Source organism: Pararge aegeria, chromosome 5 (genome assembly GCF_905163445.1).
Source record: "Pararge aegeria chromosome 5, ilParAegt1.1, whole genome shotgun sequence".
NCBI classification, from domain to species: Eukaryota; Metazoa; Arthropoda; class Insecta; order Lepidoptera; family Nymphalidae; genus Pararge; species Pararge aegeria.
The window spans coordinates 18,206,263-18,232,706 of record NC_053184.1 but is presented as its reverse complement, the minus strand read 5'-3'; the positions used below and the strand labels follow the sequence as shown (position 1 = coordinate 18,232,706).

Below are 26,444 nucleotides of genomic sequence, written 5' to 3'. Positions count from 1 at the left end.
CGCACTGACGAAGTGTTCATGAATGTTGAATGTTTGGATCTCGGTCCCCGAGCACGATCACCGACTCGGAGGAATATTTCCTATGGTTACGGTTGAGCATTGCATCACCATAACCCCTGTACATGGACTATTATTATAAGGAATAATAATAATTTATAATAGCAGCGTTTTACCTGAAAAATAAAACGCTTATTAATACTTACCTTATTTGAAACTTTTGGTTGAAGAGGGCACTACTGTTTTCTGCTTTATCTATGTATAATCTGTCCCAATTTATTGACCTCTCGCTCGCACATCTCCCATCTCACCTGGCAGCTCAGCGGTTTGAACCGCGTAAACTTCTATCATTGAGTCGAAAACCCACCCAGGCAGAAATAAAATGGAAAGTTTCAAATAAGGTAAGTATTAATAAGCGTTTTATTTTTCAGGTAAAACGCTGCTATTAATCCTTGACCGTTATTTGAAACTTTTGGTTGAAGACGTGTTTGTTATCGCCTGGTGGAGATGGACGCCAATGTGACTTTTTTACCTATACTTAAAAGAATGTGTAAATACAGATTAAAGTAGGTAGGTACTCATACGACAGCTTTACGTAGATCCAAGAGGACCTTAGCTATTAAAAGGGGTTTAGATTGTATGAGAAAAATATTTATTAAAAATTAAAATACACAAAAAGGTATTCACTTGTTACTCCAACATGAAAATAATTTACCTTACTACTTAAGATTAGTAGGTATATAGGCAAGTAGCAAAACTTATGCAATCAAATACATTTGAAAAATAATTAATGATATGGAACAAAGAGTTAGTAATACCATAATGCGCAGGGACTTTGATAATTTCCCGTCTATAAAAATGTCTGAAAGTATTTTCAGATCTCCAATTTCCTCGCGATAGGATGTCGTCTATAGGAACGTTGTCAGCCCAGTTCTTTGAAGCTACCGCTGATCGAATACTACCCGGGGACGCGATGATTCCAGCTTCAGCTAATAATGTCCTTACCGATCCAGCAATCACTGTCCTAGATGCAGCTTTAGGTTGACCTCTTAAATGTACAAATAAGTTAGAACACTTTGCTGCTTCACGCCTGTCGTGAAGGAGCTCCTTACAGTGGCTTACCCAAAAAACCGGGTCAACTTTCTTTCCTCTAGGGCTTCTTAGTAATTTCCACCCCGACTGTCTGTAATCACAATTATCAGTTTTAGAACCGAAATTCGGCCATAAAATGAGATAGTCGCTTTTCTTTTCAAAATGATTATCATCTACGGCCAGCAAAGTTAGGTCATGTACACGACGACCTGAACATAACAACAGCAAGACCGCGCAATGTCTAGATGTTTGAAAAAAGTTGTTTTCATCAATATTATATCTTTCTAAATAGGAAACGAGAATATCAATATTCCAAACAAATTTCTTATGATTCACAGGTTTCTGCAATGATATTGATTTTAAAACATGCTTAACTAGGACGTGTGAGCTTAAATGACCGGATAGTTCCGTATTGCATAACGTGGATACAACAGATTTATGCAATAAAATAGTGTTGTATGATAATTTTTCTTTTAAATGTAAGTCTGCTAAGAACTTTGCTACATTAGAACCGCTAGGGCTAAATGGATTGACTGAACAAGTTTTTTTTTTTCCAAGCAAGCCATCTATTCCATGCTGCTTTGTAAGTCTTACGTGTGGACGGACGCCAGGATGACAATAATAGTTCTAATTGAGAATCATCCCAGCCAGTTAGATCTTCCGACCAGCCCCACATTTCCATACTTCTAATGTCATTTCTCGTACGTTGGGAGGTGGTAGGCCTGTCGATTTGTCTATCAGGTACCGATCCAGACGACGTATCGTGAATGGCGCTGCCAACGCCCTGGATTTGAGGTCTGATCTCCAAAACACCCGCTTCCACCAAGGAACAACCAAAAGAAATGTCCCTTGTGCTTGATTGAGATGTGCTAGCACCCTGGGTATCAAGTAAGGTGGAGGAAAAACCCAAGCTAGCTGGTAACTCCATTGGTGGGAAAAAGCATTGTGGAACATTGCTTGACTGTCGTGTTGATCTAAGGAGACATAATTGGCCACTACATGTGCATTTTTCGAGGCAAACAGATCTATAACAGGAATTCCAAATTTTCTGAAAATTATTTCTGTGCAAGGTGCCACTCTGGGGGTGATCGGTAACGAGATAGATGATCTGCGTGGCTGTTGTACTTTCCCGGTATGTGATAAGCAGAGAGATGGATCTGATGAAGCTCTAACAAGTGAAAAATTTTGAATGTAATTTTCATGAGAGCTGTAGATTTCGTGCCACCTTCGTTCCGAATGTAGGAAACCGCTGTTCGGTTGTCGCTTTGCCACAGAACTGTGGATCGATTCAGAAACCGATGTTGAACTTGCAAAACCTTCAATACAGCAAGAAGTTCTTTCTGATTGCAATGCAAGTCCTGTTCCTGATCGGTCCACTGTCCTGAAAACGCTCGACTGTCCAATTGTGCTCCCCAGGCCAGGTCGGATGCGTCTGTCACCAGAAAATGATTTGGGGCTGGTAAATGAACACAACTCGGTAAACAGTGGTTTTGGAGCCACCAGGTAAGGTTTTTCAATGCCTCCTTTGAAAGCGGATTCCGGCTGCTTGTGGTCTTTTTGGATGCTACATTGAGAAGGTCGAGAAGGCCTCGATAGTGTAGTCTCCCTTTGGGGACTACAAAACTCGCGAAATTCAGAAAGCCGACTAAACTTCGCAGTTCTTTTAGTGTAACAAAGCCCTTGCTCAGAATATTTGTGATCTTTAGACAGAGACTGAGACCTTTTTCTGATGGTAAAGATTTTTCGTTCTTCCGAGTATCCCATTGTACTCCTAGGAAGATGAGCTTTTGCTTAGGCTTTGACTTGCCTAGGTTTACTTGCCAACCGAGGTAACGAAGCCTCTCTAAAACAATTTGTACTTGAGACTGTAGGACTTGTGGACTCTGATGGGCCAGGAGAAAGTCGTCCAAATAAACGATAATACGTATCCCTTGCTCTCTCAGAGTTTGAGCTAATTTGTCAGGGAAGCGAACACCTTTGGTGCCGTGCTGAGACCAAAGGGTAGGCATGACATTTGTAACAATTCGCCCCTGTAAACTAGTCGAAGAAATCGCCTGTGGGACGCACTTATCGGTAAATGGAAATGTGACAAATCTATTTTGCACATCCAATCCTTGGACTGTAGAAAATCGGGAACACGGTAAACGTTTATTAGTCGGAATTTGTCTGTTATTACGTAATCGTTGAGAGCCGACAGGTTGAAAATGGGTCGGTGAGATCCGTCGCTCTTTGGAACCAAGAACATGTTCGAAATAAAACTTGGTGCATGGTCGACTACTTCTAAAACACCGTGATTTATCATTTGGTTTACAACGGTTGTCATTTGATCTGATGTCCGAGTACAGAACCGCTTGCCCGCTAGATCTGGCAATACCAGAGGGGGTTTTTGGAAAAATGGTATGCGATACCCTTGTAATATTTTCTGAATGAAGATCGGAGCCCCCAGTTGAGCCCACCGACGGCGGTATAGAAGTAGTTGACCCGCCCTGAATGTCTGATTGTCAAAACTTACGTTTTCTTCCTCTAGAGTTGTTCTCCGAGGAGGTTGAATGACGTTTCGGATTGTTAAATTGTCCTTTGTTACTGTCCAGAGTCTTGCTCCCTTGACGGCCCCCTCTTTGACGAAAGGAACCTCTGTGGCTATTCGAAAATGTATGACGTTTGTCATTATAGTTATTATATCTCTGTCCCTGCGAGGGATGAGAATGAAAACAACCCTGCGAGGGTTGGTTTGTATGGGAAATGCGCCCGGAAGCGCAACATCCATGAGAAGGTACATTTTGATTCACCTGCCCCTGCGAGGGGTGGTGTACAGGCTTGCTCGGTCCAGCTTGCGAAGCGGGAGCATTTAAACCATGTCTGTTCAAGGGCAGGAAAGCTTTCCGGACGCCACCAGCTTTTTCAAGTACCTTGGTCAGTGATTCAGCTTCAAACAAATGGCGGCAGGAGGGGGGTACTTTCTTTACGGCAACCTTAGTTAAAGGATCCCGTAGACAATTTGTTATACCGTCTCTCCTCATCTGAACAACTTCCGCCCGATGGCCACAAACTAGTTGTAGCAGTTCCGATGAAGTCTTATAAAACTCACCATTTAAAAAGTGTTCGTTTATTTTCTCACTTAGCCCTTCATAAGTAACTTCAGAGTCACGGGCCCATTGTAAGAGTTTACGGAGGGTAGTTTGTAAAACTTCGCGTTGTTTCAGAACACAAAACGTTAAGCCAGCGTATGCTTTATCGGAATGGGCTAGATGCCGTAATGAATCATAGGCTTTAATCTCGTCATTGGCCTCTAGCTCGACAAAACCAGGAGTGTGATTATATAACTTCTGAGTCTCCGCGTATCGAACTTCACACCACTCACTACGTTCAAAATGTTGAATCTCTTTTAATGTCGCTAAATAATTCTGAGGAGCTTTGGGAACTGAGGGTTCCTTGAGCTTCGTTTCGATTTCAAATACGAAGTTCGGCTCCGTAAGTACTTCCGATTGCTTATTAATGGTCAATATATAATATTCGTGCTCACTGCCATCGATGTAAAGTTCCCCGCTAATATTGCCATCAACTAAATCCGAATTCAAAAAATTTAAATTTGTTTGTTCTCGAAGTTTCTGAACTTCCTGTGTCAACTTGTTTAAGAGACGGCGGTCACGTTGACGATGACGATTACGTTTGCCGCCCCTCTTTTTACGTTTATTGCCTTTTTTATGCTTTCGAGAATTTGAGCTAGCTGATGAAGAAGTACTCTGAGCACTTGAGGAGCTCGAGGAGCTACTACTAGAAGAGCTACGCCGTCTTTTAGATTGCTTATCGGTACGTAACCCGCCGCTGATGGTATTCGTCGAAATATTATCGCTAAATAATTCACCTTCTTTATCACTCATTTCTAACCAATTAACACGCAATAAAGTTATCTGGGACAATAGAATAAACTCAAATCAGCAAATAACACACACAATTATAAAATCGGAAAAAAAAATAGAGGGTAGATTGAAATTCGAACACGCAAGCTCTTGTTCAAATCTACATAACCCAAATGATAAAACTATATCGAACGGTAATACCGTTTAAATATTATCAGCATGAAAGTAGATAAGTAAATTACTCACGTGATAGGTTCCCTCACAAAGAACGTCGTGTATTGTAAGGAGTTGAATGTACAAAGTTGCAATAAAATATAGCAAGTACGTAGGTACCCCTTCAAGCACGACTCGACTGTGCGTCGCAGAAAACAAGACGCCAATGATAGAAGTTTACGCGGTTCAAACCGCTGAGCTGCCAGGTGAGATGGGAGATGTGCGAGCGAGAGGTCAATAAATTGGGACAGATTATACATAGATAAAGCAGAAAACAGTAGTGCCCTCTTCAACCAAAAGTTTCAAATAACGGTCAAGGATTAATAGTAGATTATGTGTTTGTTAGTAAGTAATTTCCAGCACACTAATTTGATTTCAGTTAAAAATGGAAAGTTGCGGGTTCGATCCATGGCTGGTTACCATTCTACCGATAAAACCGTGCCGCCAAGCAATGTAGCGTACCGGTACGCCGTACGATGTCGGGTAGGTACAGATTATAAGTATGGATTTCATAGAACTGCTAAACTGTATCATAACGAGATTGGTGTCAAAGGTTAAGAGGTCTTGTAATAAAATAAAAAAAAACTTTCGCATTGTTATAGTTAAGGTTAATTAGAACTAAGTACGATATGACAACGTCGGTAATTTTTTACATTAATGTTTGACAAAAGTGGCAATGATAAAACTAATAGGCCAAATTGATTATTGTCGAACGATAATTCGACAATTATTGAACAGTGTTTGAATTAAAACTCATTGTTTGTAATGGTTTTCAAATAAGTTTTTTTTTAACTTGAAAATAAAACAGTTGGAATTAATAAAACCTATGGAAAAAACTGAAGGAAGTCTATCTATAAAATTGTCTATTAGTCGCGTTAATTAATTTTAAATATAGGTATCTATAGTTTTAGCTTAAATCACCACGTCGGACCGGCGTCGGCGAAATATAAGTCATCATCCTATATTTGATTAAAATCAATTCAATTGTTAGAAAAAAAAAAGGAAAAAAATATAACATCCACATAAACTTAAATAAATAATACTTTGTATATTTTAATATACAAACTCCACGTAGGGCTGCCTGGACGCAGAAATTTTAATTTAGTAACTTTTTTTTTATTTATATTGCATGTTAATATTTAATGTTGTGGGTAGTGATGGGTTATAGATACCAAATAAATAAATAAAAATAAATAAATAAACGTGATTGCGTGGGAATATTTTAATACTAATTGTACCTTGAAGTTGAATATATTATGGATTTAAATGTGGATGGCTGGTATTTTTCTACCACGCATACCAGATTTCTGTTGCGCAGGCTCAGAGTCACTTAGCGGGCGATGGAGAAGTATCTCTACGTGATCAAATCAGAAATGAAGAGATCCGTAGAACAATTAGATTTACCGACATAGCTCCTGTTTTCCTTATCCTAAAGTTGTCTGGCAGAGATCGCTACTAAGCGATAAGTCCTTTTATATACGGCTTCTTTCTGTTTTTATTTTTTTTAATTATTTCGAATAAATAAATAAATAACTCAACGAGTCGCGAAACTGAAGTGGCTATGGGCGGGGCACATAGCTCGCATTACTGATGGATGTTGGATTAGCTTTGATCTGCCCCCGACAAGATGGACAGTCATCAAACGAATTGCTGGTAACCGCTGGAAACAAGTGGCCCAAGTACGTGTATTCTGGAGCTCCCTACAAAAGACCTATGTTCAGACGGTTCAAATTATGACTAGAAATCTGTGAAACGAACTCAAAGGTTTAATGTATATTTTAACACGATTCTTATTTTGTTTTACTTTTGAAAAACAATATATAGAAGTACGAGTAAATATTATTTCAAGAGGAAATTAATTTTCCAAAATCACGCATGCGTAGTGAAATAACAAAGGATTGTATACAAGAGAACACGGCAGTTTCTCGGGCGCTTTCACGGATCGTAGAGGCCCGGGGTTTGGCAAGTATTCACAGAACTTCCCCCGGAAAATAGCGTTAACTTTATTCACGCACTGATAAAACACTGTTAATTTGTGCACACGAATACAGACTTAAGTTTCCTTTATTTGTTTAATATAAAATGTTTACTTTAAAAAGTTTCAGACATTGTTTTTTCTGTCATTTTTAAACTTTTTAACTTAAAACTGAAACAAGGTGTGGATTTAAAATGACAATGTAGTGTTAGATCAAACATGGATATTTTTGTGTTACAAACATTTTAAACTATTAAACAGTGTAAGTGTAAAAAGATGTGAAATTAAATCTGTTTTAAGTTTATTAAATGAAGGTGATGTTTTAATAAAGGAAATAAAGTTTAGGTTGAATTTTATAAGTGTAGGTTCTACTTGAGTGTGTGTGTTTTGTTAATATAACTAACTGCGAAGCACTTGCTCAAATAAAAGTTTGTGGTGAAATAAAAGTAGAATATTTGGAAGCCGCTGTAATTAATAACAACGGTAAGTCAAACTATGTATATGCTAAACTTAATTAAGCCTCTAGACATGATGTTTAAAAAATAACTCCTAGTGGCTCAATTTATACATTAATGCCTTCCGTCAAGTGTCTTTATAAAAACATATAGTAATATTTGTACTATTTTTTATATAGAAAACCAAAAACCCAAGTTAGACAAAAGTAAATTACTGTAACAGATTAACGACACTATAGTAATAAAACATATTTATTAAAATAAACATCAATACTTTCTTACTATAATTATATAAAAATCCTCAAAGAATAAATTTAATAATTAACTAAATAATCCTCCTTCGAAATCGCATTGATTCAGATTATTAATTATATGGCTTAGCCTCTTTTTTTTGCCAACAATTATAATTCAGCGTTAAAAAACAGACAGTATAAACAGTGGAATAGTCAGTTAAGTGATCATTTAACTTCAAACTTCTCACGTCAGTAAATGATACCCCACTTAAATCGATTGTTATATTACTTCATTTATATGACTCAATCATTCCTCGCCTTAATAAAATTCAAACACTTTAATAAATCAAAACTGAGGGAATTATAAGGACGTATACTATTTGTGCTTAACCAATGTTCAAGATGGCGAAAATCCGCGATAGCAAAGAATGACCGTCACTACAAATAGTATTTAAAAATAAAATCGCTTCCCGCTGTCTGTATGTGCTTATATATGCTTAGCTCTTTAAAACTACACACACATGGATTTAAGCATGTTTTTTAAAAGATTAGAGTGATTCGAGAGAAAGCTTGTTAATATGTATAATACATGCGTAATATCCGCTTACATTGCAAACGCTGGCTAAACCCTAGTATATAGATCAAAAGAATGTACTACTGTACTGTATTGTACTGTAAAAATCTCTACAAAAAAGTCTGTGATAGAATATGTTTACCTCCAAAGGATAACCATCTATGATACTATATTTTACAAAAAAATTATGGGTTATTTACAAACCTTTTTTAAACAATACAGTAGGTATTATTATCCGATTAAATACAATAGATACGTTGTGCATTTCAAAGGGACCAAAATAATTGTACTTTACAGCATATCATTAAAAAAATTATGCTCTCTCGAGAATATGTTCAACAGATTTTTTTAATCCCACTTGTAGTTTTAGAGATTAGTGCGTTTAAACGAACACAAAACCAACTACTTAGCTTTGTTATCAGTATATACTTAATGAACTGCGGTATGAGCACAAAACGTAAGCGTAGCATATTCTGGAGTATATATTTATTTATTTATTTATACTCTTTATTTGCACACAAATAAAAATACAGAAAAAGAATAAAAGAAAACACAGACAGAAGAAGTATACAAAAGGCGGCCTTATCGCTTTGTAGCGATCTCTTCCAGGCAACCTTAGGATACGGAAAAGAAAAGGATAACATATATATATAAAGTGATAAACGACTAAGACACCGGAAGGTATCTTTGCATCGTTCGAGTCCATGTAGGACTGAGGTGCATCGATAAGCAGTCGTATTTATATAGAAATTTTATAGGGTTCAAAGGGTCGAAAGTTATAAGTGTCAAACTGTTTGTTATTGCTATGCCCTAACAGGGCCTCATGACTATGTAAAGGTATGGATGCAAAATAAATAAATAAATAACCTTGCTTGCTTGTGAAATACCCACCAACTCAATGTCATGAACATTGGTTGTTAATCAAATATAATTCTGATTGTTTCTTGAAAACTATTATTAACTAATTAAAAAAAAATCTTGCAAATATGAATTTATAGTTATCAAAAGTTTAATTATTTAACCACTTTATAAATTTACTGTAACAAAAGTCTCTGTAGATGCGTTTAAAAAGCCATTTCAAGATTGTGGTTTAATTGTTTATTTTAATTTCAGGCTATGAATACAAGCTATCTGTACGCACGTACGTGTATCATTATTCAGAAGGATTTAGGCTGTAGTCCGAGCTTACCTTCCGGATTAGTAGACACCATGAGACTCTTATTGAGAATTCTCATGCATGCAGGCTTTCTCACGATGCTTCTTATTGTTAGCAAGTTAAGCACTGCCTAAATATAAAACGCACATTACTCTGAAAGGTAAAAGGGAGCCGGAGGTTTATTCAACATATCCGTGGTTTATTTTAGTTAGTAAAATGCTGCGTGAAACTTTTATTTTATCGGGCTAAAACATATCTCCGTCTCCAGGATTCAAGCTATCAAGCTAACAAATTTATTAATAGACAGGCGATTTAGCTGAACATATGTAATAAACAAACAGATACAATTTCACACCTATAATAGTATAGATAAGGACAATGTTATATCAGCGATTAGGCGACCGACCTCCCTGGCGCAACGGTGAGCGCTGTAAATTTAAGTAGGAGGTACCGGGTTCGATTCCCGGCTGGGCAATCTGGGAATTTATAATTTCTGATTTTTTTTTGGTCTTTTCTACTGGGAAGCTTTGGCCGTGGCTAGTTAACACCCTACCGAAAAAGACGTGCCGCTAAACGATGTAGTGTTCCGTTGCTATGACGCGTGGAATCCGATTAGGGGTATGACTACCACACTCCCTAACAGATTAGTCCGCTACCATCTTAGACTGCATCATCACCTACCAGGTGAGATTGCAGTCAAGGGCAACTTTTAGTGGAAAAAAAAAGGTATCTGATGACAGGTTCATTTTAATTGTGGCCTTATTCGCACATATTTATAGCACACACATAAAAGCTGGGACTATTGTTGTGTGTGCTAGCTGAACTCGTTTTGTCGAGTTTATTTTCGTTAATTAAGTACTTACTACTTTTTTTTTTCTTAGCTTTTCAAGGGAAACGAACAGTACTTAACACATAAAAGTAATGCCGTATTTTTATATCACGTAAACCTATGAAGTTTCCCCAACTTAGATAATGAAATAAAAGTCAACAAAAAAATATTCGTCTAGTAAGTCATAAGTATACTTACTAACTTAAGCGCCGTGATTGAAAAAGAACAGCTTACAATTAAAAGATTTCTTAAAAAACTCATAAAATGCAGTAATTGTGTATTTCTTGCCCAAATTCAAATTTAAATCTTTATTTGCGTGATTGCAGGATAACAAATTTGATGTTATAATAAAACATAACAAGTTCTGTGCTACCATAAGTAAGCAGTAACAGATTCAATGTTGAGTTTATATTGTAGATAACAAAATAACTAATTTAATAAAAAGCATAATCACGTATTAAAAATAACATAATAAACAATGACTGATATAATTTTGAACAAAAGCAAATAATGCTTTTTATTTACTTTTGTTCTTTTTATTCACATATAAAATTAAAAAATTAAATTCTGAGCCCTTTAACACAAGAATCTGTTTTATTTTTTCGAGAGGAAAAATATATAAGAATAACGGATGTATTGACGGTCGATTGCCGCAGTAGGCAGCGACGCTGCTTTCTGAGTCCAAGACCGTGGGTTCGTTTCCCACAACTGGACAATGTTTGTGTGATGAACATTAATGTTTTAAAGGTTCTGGATGTTTCTCAATATATTATATGTATCATATCTATGTTCATAAAAATATTTATCAGTCATCTTAGTACCTATAACACAAGCTATGCTTTCTTTGGGGCTAGATGGCGATGTCTGTATTTTCGAAGTATATTTATTTATTATATATTTTATATTTACGTATCAACACGTCGCTGGTATTTCCGATGCAGGTTCTTTATTCCAGTAAACTAGTATATGTTTTCAGGGCCATCCAGTGTCAATTTGGCTTTGCAAATCGTTAATCTATTACCGTAACTCTGATACTTCTGATAACGTCCCCGGAGCAGTGGAGAGAGGCGGTCTTTTACGGGGCAAATTTAAGATTTCTCAGTTATGTCTCGTCTAGTCTATGGGAGGATAATGCCCTAGCCCCCTACCTAGAAAAATTAAGTTTAACTCTCATACCGACATTCGTATGCATCAAGATTTCCCCAGGAAAAAAAAGGTTAGATTGCAGTCAAGCGCTAACTTATAATTATATCTTCTAGGGATCTTCTCAGTTATAGTACAACAAGCTGATATAGCGCGACTTCGTTTGCGTGGATTAAGATTTTTTATTCTCATGGAAACTCTTAAAGGTTTTAAACTAAGAGTTTCGTGGTTAATCAAGATTTCTTAAATATAGTTACGGGTACATACCACAATAATATTTTTGGATTTGTCGATATTTCGACCCAGTTGCAGGGATCGTGGTCACGAACGGGAGTCCCGTCCAAAAATATTATCGTGGTGTGTACCCGTTGAAAAATATTTAAGAAATCATGAAAACTCTCTTATTTTCCAGGATAAAACGTAGCTTATGTTCTTTTCCATGCCAAATTTCAGCCTAATCCGTTCAGTCGTTTTTGCTCGATTGAGTAACACACACATTAATAACATTAGTAGGATTGCTAGCTAAGTCAAGTTAGCATAATATTCTCTAGTATAAATGTCATAAATCAACAAAATCTTGGCCACCAACAGTCACGTGCAGCTTGAACCGACTTTTGTTATGTTGATGCTAGCCAACTAAAGTTTTGGTTTATTGCGACATTCTACTTCTTTTTTTACATAAAACATCTATTGGCACACCTTGGCATTAAAATTGACCTGTTTGCCGTCACGGCGAACGACAAGACGCTCTTTTATGCCGCTATGGCAATATTTTCTCTTTTTCGTATTTTAATGATTGAAATAATAATGGTTATTAATTTTTAACAAGCTAAATTTAATATATTAGTTTCATTTAATGTTTCTTTTCAATTTTCCGACACAATAACTGAACAGTTCAAGTAAAGTTTTGGAATTAGAAGTCCGCAGATCAGATGCGAATATTTCTGAACGTTATCGTATCGCACTATTTAATCTCTGTAACTTCTTTGTGTTTTTTCTTACCAATAAAGAGCGGTAACGTTATGTCTTTGGGGACATATTTGAGTGTATTTGCATATGCACCTATTTAAACGATATGCTATTCGACTGGTTTTGTTATCTCATACCTTCTGGCCGGGTTATCTTTTTACGGCTTATAGCAAGTAGGAGACGCTGTAATTAGCTTTAAATTTATAACCATGTTGCTATCTACTACTAACTCTAGTAGATATCGCTAGCATTAACTTTTTTGCACCAAATTCCATGGTTTTTGTTTCGTGAATTTCCCGTTATAAGCATCAACATCAACTTTAAAAAAAATAAAAAAATAAAAATCGTTTATTTCGTTTCTTACATTGTAAATTATACATGTTGTGAAGACCTCCTAGTAAGCATCAAAATACCTGTGTCAGGAGGCCTTACTCTTCCATAGCAAAAACAAGATAAAATTAAAATAAAACGATTGAGTAGTGTGTCTTGGTGTGTATGGTGTGTTTATGTTTGTGTGTGTGCGCGCGTGAGTGTGTGTTTGTGTGTGAGTGTGTGTGTACATGTTATTAAGTGCGTCTATATCCATTACATTTTAAATAGAAATAAACTGAAGAAGCGCCTCTGAACTTTAGTAGTAAAATTAATCATATCAATTTTATATCCTTAATTATTAACCAAACTTTAAAAATAAACCGTATAACTAAAAAGCCTTATCATCATCATAAAATCAACCGATTGATGTCCACTGCTGCACATAGCTCTTTTGTAGGGCATTCCAAACTCCACGAATCTCGGCCGCTTGTATCCAGTGGCTACCCGCGACTCGCTTGAGGTCGTCTGTCCACCTGATTGGTCAACCAACGCTGCATTTACCGGTGCGGGGTTGCCACTCCAATACTTTGGAACCTCAACTTCCATCGGTTCTCCGAGCTATGTGCCCCGCCCATTGCCACTTCAGCTTCGCGACTCGTTGGCGGTAATTTTAGTTCTTCTACGAATCTCCTCCTAAAAAGTCTAAAGCATATTAAATGGTAATTGCAAGATGATAAATAAACAGAAATAAACTAACAGACAACTAATCAACTATCTGTTGAACTTCTTAATTATGAATCTACGCAGCAAAACTCAGACACATCGACACTTAATGTTCGACGGTGCCTAACGATTTCGGGAGCGATAACAACTGGCTTGTTGGGAAAATGTTTGTGATGAACGTGTATTTTTGGTTTGGGTGTTTACTTGTATATTATAAGTATTTATGTATTCAATTCAAAAAAAAAAATCATCAGTCATCTTAGTACCCGTAGCACAAGCTACGCTTAATTTAGGCTAGATGGCAACGTGTGTATTGTCTTAGTATATTGATTTATTTTTTTAATTTGAAGACTAAGTCCTTCTTGCAGGAGGCTCCGCAGTTTTATTGAACTGATGGAGTTTTATTTTGTTGCAGTTTACAACTATGGATCCTAACATGACATTGGATTACAACACCAGCTCGCTCCTCCTCCAGGAGACAACAACAACAACTGAAGCATTAAGTGTTGTACGGAACACAACAATCGCCAGCAACGCCTACGAGTGGCGTTTTGTACTGCCACCGTACTTCCTGATCTTCTTGCTGTCGATATCGGGAAATTGCCTGGTGATAGCGACCCTAGCCAGCAATCGGAGGATGCGAACAGTTACCAACGTGTATTTACTGAACCTGGTAAGTTGAACTATGTATTTCGTTAACCATACAAAACTTTTGTGAACACGCTGGTGCAGTCTTAAGCGCGTGATATGATATATAATATATATATATATAAAGTAGAGCTTTTTGCGACAGGGCTGGGGAAGTACTATGGCCATTTCTGCCGCTAAGCAGCATTTGTTGCAATGCTGTGTTCCGGTCTGAAAGGTGTGGTTACCGGTGTAAATACACACTGAGACTCAAATTGGTGGATACGGGCGGCATATTGCAGGACGTGCTCCTTGCAGGCTCTGTCAGGTGTTGCTCTTTTTATAGGCCATGGTTTTCCATTCACCATCAGGTGGGCCATCTGCTTGGTCTTCCATTTATTACTATAAACATAAAGAAAGAAAAAAATGGAGATCTCGGTTTCAAAACCAAGCAGGGGTAATATCAATCAATCAATTGCCTTTCAAAGCCCACTTCTGGACTAAAGGCTATATCAATCAATCAATTGCCTCTAACAGTCCACTGCTGAAATAAATCAAATGGGACGCTAGGCAGATGTTTGGTAATTCATAATTCCTGGACTTTCTTTATTTGTATGACGTATTCCTTGAACGTTCTCCGAAGTGTTGTTAGTTGGTTATCCACTTATCATCAGATCGGCGATCTGCTAGTTTGGTCAATTAAGTATCATCATTATCAGCCCACTACAGAGCACGGGTTTCTTCCAAAATGAGAAGGGGTTTAAGGCTTAGTCCACCACGCTGACCCAGTGCGGATTGGTGGACTATTAAGTACAACTATGTTATAAAAAAAGTACGGATTTTTTAAAGTGAAGTTTTAAAGAAACCCGTTGGGAAAACCTCCGTACGGATGATATTTTATAGAAGTACATTTTTCCAACAATTTTCTACACCTCGTCGTCTTTATACAACTCCTTAGGTCTTCGTAACTTTAAGAGTACTATTGTTATTCTAAATTTAAATTGAGTGTTTGTATTTTTATAATGATCATCATAAATACAACCGATTGAGGTACGCTGCTGGACATAGGTCTTTTGTACAAAGTTCCAAAAAAAACGGTCCAGGGCCGTTTGTTTCCAGCGCTTGCTGTCAAGCGAGTCGCTGGGTCTGTCCACCTCGTTAGGGGTCGACCAACGCTTCGCTTACAGATGCGGGGTCGCCATTCCAGCACCTTAGGACCCAAACGTCCATCGGTTCTCCGAGCTATGTGGCCGCCCATTGCCACATCAGCTTAACGTTTCGCAGAGCTATGTTGCTATCTGTAGTTCTTCCACGGAACTACTTATTTCGTAGAGATACTCCTAGTATAGCTATCTTCATCGTCCTCTGTGTTTTCAATAGCGTGACGTATAAAAATTGAACTTAATGTGATAGCATCTATTTATTCTTACGTCTATTCAAAGGGATGGATGATGGGTTTTGATGTACTGATGAGTTCAATTGGATCTCCTGGGTGATCAGGCCAGGGGATATCCTGGTGGACAATGACGAACACTAGCTACCAAAATTCAACACCTAAGCTCTTACTACGCGGTTATATATCACAGCCTAAAAGGGGTTGATACATTTTGATAGATGAGATATCGTGAAATTTGTCATCGTTATGATAGTCTGAGCAGCCTTAATGGATTTATGCGCTGCGGAACAAATACTGCGACTGTAATTAAAAACCCGCCTGTCCAAAGGCACGGAAAACATGCAATTTTAGTATTTTGGATTCACATTGATATCCTTTACTAGGTACTGGACAGATTCTGGATTAAAGAACAATCAGTTTGATTTGATTAGACAGATTCGCTATACGGTAAAAATGGTACAGTCGTACACACATAACAAAATGTTTAATTTTTAAGTTGAAAATTTGTATTATCCTATTTAATTTTCTACTAACAGTTTCCTCCGCGATGAAATTTTGATTTGTCCAAAATTAAATGAAATCTGCGGAACTGCCTACGCCTATTTCCAGCCTGTTCAATGTTAAATACGTTATCAGGTCACTGTCAGACAGAAATACATACTCCCTATAAAATTACATCTGATATATAAAAGCGAAGTTTTAAAAGATACTCCCAAAATTTGAAAAAAAGGATATTGAGTGCACCCTGTGGGTGATATAAGCGAATGCCCGCGACTTTGTCTGTATAGAATTCTCATTACCTAATTTAGAAAAATAAAGGGTAACGTAATGAGAAACATCGCAATCCATAATCCTTTATTATAAATGCAAAAGTGTGTCTGTTTAACTATGTTAGGTTCAACCACTGCAACTATATTGATAAATTTAGCAAATATATAGCTCCTGGATATGCATATGAAATACTTTTTATTCCGGGAAATAAACCAAGGTAACGATTTGGGGGGCTTTGCAGCTGACCCGATATAAAGCTAGTTGGTATCCTGAAGATGAAAAAATCCTTTTTATCGAGTGAATACATTTCATGAAATAGGTATAAGTGTTAATCATTAATATTGCAAATACAAAATATATTATTTATAGAAGTATTTATACAGGTGTGTCAATATTTAGCGAGACATCTTTTGTTCTTGTAGGTACTCGTACATGAATAAAAATTAAATCAACATGAGATGTATGAAATGTACTTACCCAATGTTTATCGTAAATGCTAACCAAACCTGATGACAATGGGACCACCTTGGCATTATAGAGTTTCAAACAAAGATGTTTTTTTTTTAAATCGTTTAATAAATGACGATGTTATAAATTTATAATGGATATAAAAATTTTCGGAACCGACAGGATTTGAACCTGCGACTCTCTGGCAATCGCGGCCTGAGCGCTTTTTCCAATTAAGCTACGGCTCTCCTACCATCGATGCCGAAATTAGTATATGCCTTTTACATCCGTCTTATAGCGACTGTAGTAGGAATCGTTGCAGTTTCGATCTACGTTTTCAAAGGTCTATATTACAATGAGACCCGTTTGAAACAAGAGATGACACATTGCTTTTTTATAATTTTATAATTTTTATTAGTGTTTTACCTACACTCGGTATATCTTTTTATCTACCTTACAGCGAATGCTGCGTCATCTCATAGGATACATTGTATTTTCGATCTATATGTATATACATAGTTTTAATGCTTTTTAATTATTATTCGGTATCAGAGTTGCATTTTGTCGGTTCTGTTTGTATAAATAAATAAACAATTAATATGTATTTTTAAATTTACATATTTCCCGTCAAAATAGTGACTTCTTCGCCAAGACAGTCAATAAACACCAAATTTTATTAAGATACTATCACGTGGATATTTTAGATAGTGGCACAGCGGTGTTTCCAATTTAAAATATAAAGCCTTTTTCATATACTTAGACGGCGTCCCGGATCTACGTATTTGCCCAGCCGCGACAATACCATGCATTGGTGTTGAAATTTCTGGGTGAACGATAAAATATCTGACGCATACATTTCTATCTATTGCAATTACAAACTTTTGAAGTGAAACTTCTAATGAGACTTCCAACAAGGTTGCGTTAAACGTTTAACGCTAGCATTGATGGGTATTTATATTATCTGACAGATTGCCATATTCTGATTGTATAATTCGGTGCAGCTGTCGCCAACCTCCATACCATGTTGAATACACCGGTTCTCGTCCGATCACTGAAGTTAAGCAACATCGGGCTTGGTCAGTACCTGGATGGGTGACCGCCTGGGAACACCGCTTGATGTTGGCTTTTTTTATAACTTGTATGTGAAACGAGTTCTTTCAACCAGATCTTTTAATAAATTTCTCCACTCGAAAATGATAATTATAAAATGCGATCAATTGTGAATTGTAAGAAATGTTAATATAGTTTGCCTTAAAGAAACAATGATTTCTCCATAAATCATTTTCTTCCTATTTTCGTTTCCACGTTACGAAGCTTTCACTTCTTTTGCGCGGAGGGACTCCACGCACTATTACTTTACAAAAACTACTGTTACGTAAAGAATGTTCATTACAAAGAGTTTGAACTCAGTTTGTATGTGCCAGGTGAGCTAAAGGCACTCAATTTCCTTTGGGATGTTCACATTAGGATACCTTACCTTCTAATTACCTTGGGCCTTTGTTTCATAGACCAGTGAAATAAAATATGGTTCGGGAATTTCAGATTGAGAGCTCTTTTCTTTGTCAATTCACGGAGGTCAATAAAAAGTGGCAAAGCAACACTCGAAGTTTTCCTTAAGTATGCCCATTAAGTTGCTTGCTTCTAAAAGACACTATGTGCTAGCTTATAAATAAACCGTTCAGTAGACACTGGCAAAATGCAAGGTGATAATGGCATAAAATAAAACCGCGCAGTGAGCAAGCCGTACAGCCGCCAGCAGCCGCCGCGGCGTCGATGGTCCAATTTACATTTATTTAATTAACTATCTATATAGCAGGATAATTTGCGGTTGTTTTTACTACACACTACTCACTTCACTATATGTATTCAACGTGTAATTAAAAACCGAAATGCTGCAAGTTTTTGAGTAAACCATTGCCATAGTTTTTATTGAAATAAATCATATACAGCCGCATGATAAAACAGATGCATGCGTAGATGCAAAAGTAAATCCAAGTGACTCATGTCGCTTGATTAGGTACGCGTTGCGTAGCTTAGGTACCTACTATGCACGCGTCGGTATTTTATCTTCAATAAGGTTGTCATAAGTTATGGCTTAGAATGTTTTGGCCTAAAAATCTGACTTGCATTTGCCTCCGCTAGCCCAGTAGCTGGGTACGCCCATGGTAACAGGCTAACCTGTTAGGGGGTATGGCAGTTTTATTCAACCCATTCCTACCTAACCTACCTAAACGGTTACTACGTAACCACTAATGAGGAATTCATTCTTGATCAGCCTTCTTTTTAATTTTCCCCCTATATTTACTTCATCTGCATTATTACAACCCATTGCCAGCCCCACTACAGGGTACGGGGCTCCTCTCAGAATGAGAAGGGTTAAGGTCGTAGTGCTCCACGCTGGCCAACTGCCGATTGGTATCCTTCACACTCCACCGTTAAGGCAAGTGATTTTTACTTGCTGAAATTAAAAACGCACATAACTCCGAAATGTTAGAGGTGCATACCACGGATCAAGCTCAGTTCCCCGAAAAGGAGGCCCAAGCACTTCTCTTTACTTAAATGTATGTAGTTAAACGAATCTTTATTGATACGGCGTTCTTTTTCAAGCGAATCCAATCGAAAGCCTCGTTAATGTAAAAAGGATCGATAAACGACTAGTTTGAGAAACGTTTACGATCGGAGACCAATGTCGTTACATAATAAGACGGGTAAACGCCAAAAATATTGAACTTTAATGGCGAACTTGCACGAAGGGGTTACAAGTTATATAGATTCTATACGGCTATGACCGCATCCCTAGCGTAGCGGTGAGCACTGGGGGTGGTTTCCATTACCGGCAGAGGATTTGAGAATATAATGGTCTGGTCTGGTCTCGACTGTAGGCTTCAGTGTGCGTGCGGGTCATCTCCAAGCGGCCAATATACCGGTCGGGGGAACGGGCCCCGAGGCAACGCCTCCTTACCCGCGTCATATTCGCAGGGCAGCTATGCTGCCGTGGAATTAATTCTTAGAAGGTCTAATCCTTCTAGGGGCTAGGGCCCATTGGCTTTGAGTCTGTTGGTTTGTCAAGTCCGTTCAATGTCCGTAGGCTTCGGCCACGGCTAGTGGGCGGTCTCTACATTACCTAACTAGATGGCGCCACAAAGATCCTGCATCGCACTTATGAAGTTTTCACAAATAAGTAATGACCATTAATACATCTTCCAAATATGAACAGTTGGATCTCGGCCTCCGAGCACAGAGCACCCCTCGGAAGACTATCTTGCTATTGTTACGGTTAAGCCCATCAGCGCTCGCTTACCCCACGGACAAAGTCGCACCGCAAAGCGATTTAGCGTTCCGGTATGATGTCGCATTGAAACCAATATGGGGTGTGGGTAATATAACTGCCGAACCGGTAACAGGTTAGCCCGCTACTATCTTAGACTGCATCATAACTTACCAGCAGGTGAGAAAGTAGTCATGGGCTTACTTGTAGTGGAATATAAAAAAAGCGGCCTAACCGTATGCCCCTGAGATCGCTGATCAAACAACAAGTTACAAAAATTACAAAACTTACAATAATTGGTCCTTACGTCTGGTGACCCAAGAGCTGGCGTTTATTTAGCCCAACGGCTAAGTCTAGCAATTCAAAGAACAATAGCACCAGCATTAAGACGGCTTATATTTATTGTAAATATTAATTTTAGTTTGTAATTATTATTTCCCTAGAAAAATATATTTTTCGTTGGTTTATTAATAAAGAACTAAGTCACGTCACGGGACGCCTGGCAGATGTGAAACGTCGAAATTGTTTTCTGTAAGTTATTGCAGAAATTGCATAATGATTAGATAAAGCATTACAAATTTGTTCCACAAATAAAAAAAAAATACAACCAAATGGATGACCACTCCTTTTTGAAAGTCGGTTATTAATGACTGTTTTATTACAAAATTAATATTCATTTTTATTGTTACATACGCAATACAAACATTCAATCATATGGCGTGGCCATGCGTCGTCACGGCCTGTGTCACCACGCCAAAAAATTAGTTTTACCCAATGCCTATAGATGTTTCACATCAAAAAAAAAAAAACACGTCATCTTTGTCATTGGACAAGGTGTGCAGAGTTTGTATCAGCCCTGGTCGTGATTGGGATGGCAGCACGATGTTTGATTGTCTGGCTCGTAAAGGTCGGGTTGGGGCGTCTCCTGAACGAATTAATATTGGGGTCAGGAGTAAGAGCGCGCCTCAACCCTTAGACGATCGGGATGTCTGGCCAATCTTCCCGAAATACTTTTTGAAAAGCTGTTTGAAATATCGTGCTATTGTAGGGAGATTGAATTCATTATTGAAGTCTTCTTACATTTCGCACCAAACACGAGTGTCCGTCCCCGTACGTTACGGGGTTATCGCTACTCTACGTTTTGTTTGGCGTCACACAGTAAAATGTGGCTGAGTTCGATTCCCACAACTGGAAAGTGATTGTGTGATGAACGTGAATGTTTTTCTGTGACGTGTGTTTGTGTGTTTTATGTATGTTATTGATAAATTATTCTGCGTAGCCTTAGTACCCATAACACAAGCAAAATATAACAGCGATGTGTGAAAAACTCACGACGACGTAAACACGTATACGTGTTACTTACCCAAAAATAACTAAAATATAATGAACACTAGGTGTTGCCCGCGTTTGTTATTGTTAGCGGTTGCCCACCTGGCTGATACCTACGCTACGCCATAAACATGTGACGTCACTACAAGATTCATTAATATACAATTGCGTTAATAGTATTATTTTACTTTATATAATTCGTAATAATACTTATCTAAATATTTAATGTTTTCAAATAGAATAATCTATTCTTATAATAGATTATTCTATTTGAAAACTGGAAGACTGTAACTGGAAGATTTCTGTACATTTAGTATATTGAGACTGTAGGATGATTTATAATCTTACTGAGTCCAAAACAGATTTTTATTAAATTTTTGTCTGTCTGTCTGTCCGTCTGTCAGTCTGTCTGTCCGGGCATCACGTGAAAACTACTGAACGGATTGAAATACAATTTGGTACAGTGGTAGCTGATATCCCGGGTCAACACATAGAATACTTTTTATCCCGATAAACAATAAGTTTCCTCCGGGAAATTGGATGACAATTATTATCAATTTTACTTCATATCTCCGTTAAATTTGAACCGATTTTAATAATTATTTTTTTTATTTGAAAGTGTATACTGTTATTGTCTTATTTTAATAAGGATCTGATGAATATTGTCGGAGATAATGGATATAACTCTTCAACAAAAAAAAAATTCGCAAGGCATATGGGACAACGATGGAATGCATGCGTACAATCCTATAAATATTATGAATGCGCAAGTTTGTGAGTTTGGATGGATGTATGTATTGATACATACATACATCCATCCAAACTCACAAACTTGCGACAATAAAAAAACGACAACTTGCTAACTCTGTATACCACGTAAAATAATATACATAGCTAGCCACGATTATTATGATGTTAGCATCAGATCTATTCTAGTTTCTCGATTGACTCATACATGGACGAAGTTGCGAGGGTCGGCTAGTACAATATATTTTGTGAAATAACTTGCCGGAAACTAATATCGAAAAATATTATTATTGGTTTGTTTTGTTGTCAACATGGTAAACGGTACCTGAGCCGTATAAAAGTAGAAGCATTAACTTCTCGAGCATTCATTCTGTATTAAGTAATTGTAGGGAGAAAACTAGTATTATTACAAGTCCTATCCCCACGATAGGAGTTGAAAAAATATACTACGACAATACACACATCGCCATCTAGCCCCAAAGTAAGCGTAGCTTGTGTTTTGGGTACTAAGATGTCTGATGAATATTTTAATGAATTTTATACGTAAATAAATAGAACATACATATAAACACCCAGACACTAACATTCATGTTCATCACACAAACATTTTCCAGTAATGGGAATCGAACCCACGGCCTTGGGCTCAGAAAGCAAGGTCGCTGCAAACTGCGCCAATCGACCGCTAAGCCGTTTTAAAAATGCCGCGGGAGTTTGATGGATAAGGCTGGGGTAAGAAAGGTATAAAAGGCGACGCATTTCGCGCATTTTTCACCCCCCAAAGTATAGCTCAAGCGGAGACGTCCGGAGTACGTCCGTGACGACCCAGACGATCAAATAACTACCGAAAATGTGTCCCAAGAACACACACACACATACACACAACCTTCTCAGCGTCTTCGCCTGCGAAGATGATGGCCCCGATTTTTGACGTCATCTTGACGTGGACCCTTAACACTGTCACTGGGGCGTTCAAACTAAAAAATAATTAGTTCAAAAGTCCACCAACCCTCACATTAACGTAACTCGAACGTCGAACCGAGCCATCTTGACTCGACTTTCTCTTGCTTTCTTTGTGACTCTACCACATATTCTAGCGAGAGGAAAATTATTGCCAGAAAACATGTAGGTACTCCTGTTTGCGAAGAAGTTATCTCGCAGAAGGAAGCCGCGGAGCGGATGCGTGAAGAAGCTGTAAACGCACATCCGCTCCGGCGTAGACAGGGGTCAAGGAGACGGCGGGAATATGCCGCACGTCTGCTTGCCCTGGGAGGCGGCGGGTAGTTATTGAGCTAGCTACCCGTCGCTAAACGAGTCCCACATAACCACAGAGGTTACCCCTTTATGGCTACCCCTGCCCAAAAGGACAGGGGTAGCCATAAAGCTTTTCCACCACGACAAAAAAAAAAATGTAGGTACTCCTGTGAGTTCTGCATAATATGCTCAAAGGCGTGTAAAGTCTACTAATCCGCACTTGGCCAATATGGCGGACTACTGCCCTAACCCTTCTGTTTTTGAGAGAAGACTATTGCTCGTAGTGGGTGGGTATTAGGTTGTTATTGGTGATGTTAATGAAAGCAAATTAAGCTACTAATTCTATATATTGGATAAGATAATTACAGTACAATGAATTAGAGAACAATTTTCTGACTTTCATAAACAAAACAACCTCCCACCTTTATTTAAAGTGTTAATTTCTACATCCCACGCTTTCAATTTTAATTTAAAGGAAAAACAATTATTTTATTCCTAACATTACGAAAGTTATACAAAAGCATAATAATAATTAGTGTTTCTACAGCAGAAGTTTAATAATTTGTATATTGTTGTATCAATTTTTTGTAATTTGTTCTTTAATTAAAAAACTTTTATTACAGAGTTGAACGAATTGAACTCACCGCACTTGAGGCGCGAAAAATACGTAGGCAGAGGCCGATATATTTTCTTATTTTTACAAGATATAAATTACTCGCAGTGACTCACGTGTCTTTAAATCGAATATGTGTACTGTAATAAACATAACAAAATTGAAACTCATAGAGAACATGAATTTTGCAATGTTTATTCTGATAAACAATATTATTTATTTATTCAATTTATTGCACAACCAAAGAAAAACGGTGTACAAAACGTATGCGGATGTAATGCTCAAACACTTTCCAGCCAATCTTCAGACATGCGAGAAAACCGAGTGTGATGGCCCTAGAGGGTGGCAAATATTTTAGGAACTAAATTAAAATTTTTAATTTTCATTATTAAGTTAAATCTAAAGACAGCATACAAACACATCTAAATTCAAATTGATATCAAGAAAAAAATTAAAAAACATTTATTGGTTTTCTGAAAAATGTAATTTTTTAAGATTCTTTGGATTTCTTAAAAAATTCAAATTCAAATTCAAATTCATTTATTTCAAGTAGGCCTACTTTATAAGCACTTTTGAAACGTCAAGTATGCATGTTTGTGTGACTCTACCACCGGTTCGGAAAGCAGATTCTACCGAGAAGAGCCGGCAAGAAACTCAGTAGTTGCTCTTTTCCAACATCAACATTTACAATCATTTTGCTATCTTGCGGGAGATGAGAGCGAGGCTGGCTGCTTCCATTCTACCTTGTCATTGAGGAATTCATCAAATGTATAGTAACCTCGCTGTACTAGATGCGTTTTTACACATTTTTTAAATGTATGCATTGGTAGGTCAAGAATTTCCTTAGGAATCATGTTGTAAAAGCGTATACTCAACCCCACAAAGGAGTTCTGCACCTTTCGCAGACGATATGCAGATATCACTAATTTATGACCGTTTCTGGTAAGTCGATTGTTAATTTCAGCTTTTGATTTATAAAGAGTAATATTTTGCCTCACAAAGACTATATTACTATAAATGTATTGCGAAGCTACTGTAAGAATACCTATTTGTTTAAATTTTTCACGAAGCGATTCGCGTGATCCAAGTTTATATATTGATCGTACGGCTCTTTTCTGTAGTATAAATATACTTTCAATATCTGCAGCTTTTCCCCACAGCAAGATCCCATAGGACATAATACTGTGAAAGTATGCGAAATAAACAAGCCTAGCTGTTTCAACATCGGTAAGCTGTCTAATTTTCCTGATTGCATATGCAGCCGAGCTGAGTTTACTCGCTAGGCTTTCTATATGGGTACCCCACTGTAGCTTACAATCTAAGGTCACTCCTAGAAAAACAGTGGAGTTTTCTATTTCAAGTGTTTCTCCATTTATTATGATGTTTTTATCAATTTTTTTTACGTTAGGCAAAACAAATTCCAAACACTTAGTTTTTTTTGCATTTAAAAGTAAGTTATTAACAGTAAACCAGTCTGACACATGTGACAAAGCACGGTTTACGTCGTCAAAATTATCTTTGTTTCTATCAGTCTTAAAAATGAGAGATGTATCATCTGCAAACAGTACAATCTCACAAGTGCCCCTGACATGGTGTGGCAGATCATTTATATACACCAGAAACAATAAGGGACCCAAAATTGAGCCTTGTGGGACACCCATTAAGGCAGATGATCCCTTAGACTTTATGTCTTTTACGCATACCCTTTGAACTCTATCACTTAGATAAGAGGCAATTAAATTGAGTGCAACGTTTTTGATGCCATAGTGGCTTAGTTTTAATAACAACGTTTTGTGTTCAACGCAATCGAATGCTTTGGACAGATCACAGAAAACACCAATGGCATTCTGCGAACGTTCCCAGGCATCGTTTATGAGTCTTGCGCCTGCATCCGTTGTACTACGACCTTTAGTGAAGCCGTACTGCTCCGGATGAAGTAAGTTATTTACATTAAAATGATTTAAAAGTTGATAAAGTATAATTTTTTCAAAGACCTTACTAAGAGTTGGCAAGATTGAAATAGGCCTGTAATTGTTAAGGTCATTTTTATGACCGGATTTAAAAAGGGGTATTAATTTACTACATTTCATTAGGTTCGGAAAAATACCCATATCAACACATTCATTAAAAATTACAGCTAGATAAGGGGCAATAACGTCAATAATGTTAGAAATGACCATCACCGACATACCCCACAGATCACCGGTTTTTTTCAACTTTAATAACCTGAAATTCTTTACAATATCTATTGCAGATATATGTTTAAAATTAAATAAAACATTGCACTCTTTAACATTATCTCTCAATATACGCTGAGCTGCTATTGGTGAAGAGCTTAGAGAATCTGTTAACAAAATGGGAACATTCTGAAAGAAGTTTTCGAAAGTATTAGCAACCTCCCTGTCAGACGTCACTTTATTGTTATCAACAATAAGTTCAAAATCCACATCACGAGATTTAGTTT

At 37.4% G+C, this 26,444-nt stretch overlaps 2 protein-coding genes and 1 pseudogene across 2 annotated transcripts in view; 2 read left to right on the top strand and 1 right to left on the bottom strand.

The window, feature by feature from the left end:
- Positions 1-813: 813 nt before the first annotated feature.
- Positions 814-5,312, bottom strand: LOC120624119. The gene is made up of 3 exons (XM_039890475.1): positions 5,196-5,312; positions 3,602-4,449; positions 814-1,180 (listed from the first exon to the last, which is right to left on the bottom strand). Exons 2-3 carry the CDS (start codon positions 4,107-4,109, stop codon positions 1,158-1,160), a joined length of 531 nt encoding a protein of 176 aa, XP_039746409.1. The 5' UTR covers positions 4,110-4,449; positions 5,196-5,312; the 3' UTR covers positions 814-1,157.
- An 8,643-nt stretch (positions 5,313-13,955) lies between these two features.
- Positions 13,956-26,444, top strand: part of LOC120623832 (cholecystokinin receptor-like) — a 57,193-nt gene continuing 44,704 nt past the window's right edge. Inside the window, exon 1 of the mRNA XM_039890096.1 lies at positions 13,956-14,204. Within this exon, the coding sequence (XP_039746030.1) occupies positions 13,956-14,204 (249 nt within the window). The remainder of the gene's footprint in view (positions 14,205-26,444) is intronic.
- Positions 17,779-17,897, top strand: LOC120624169 (annotated as a pseudogene).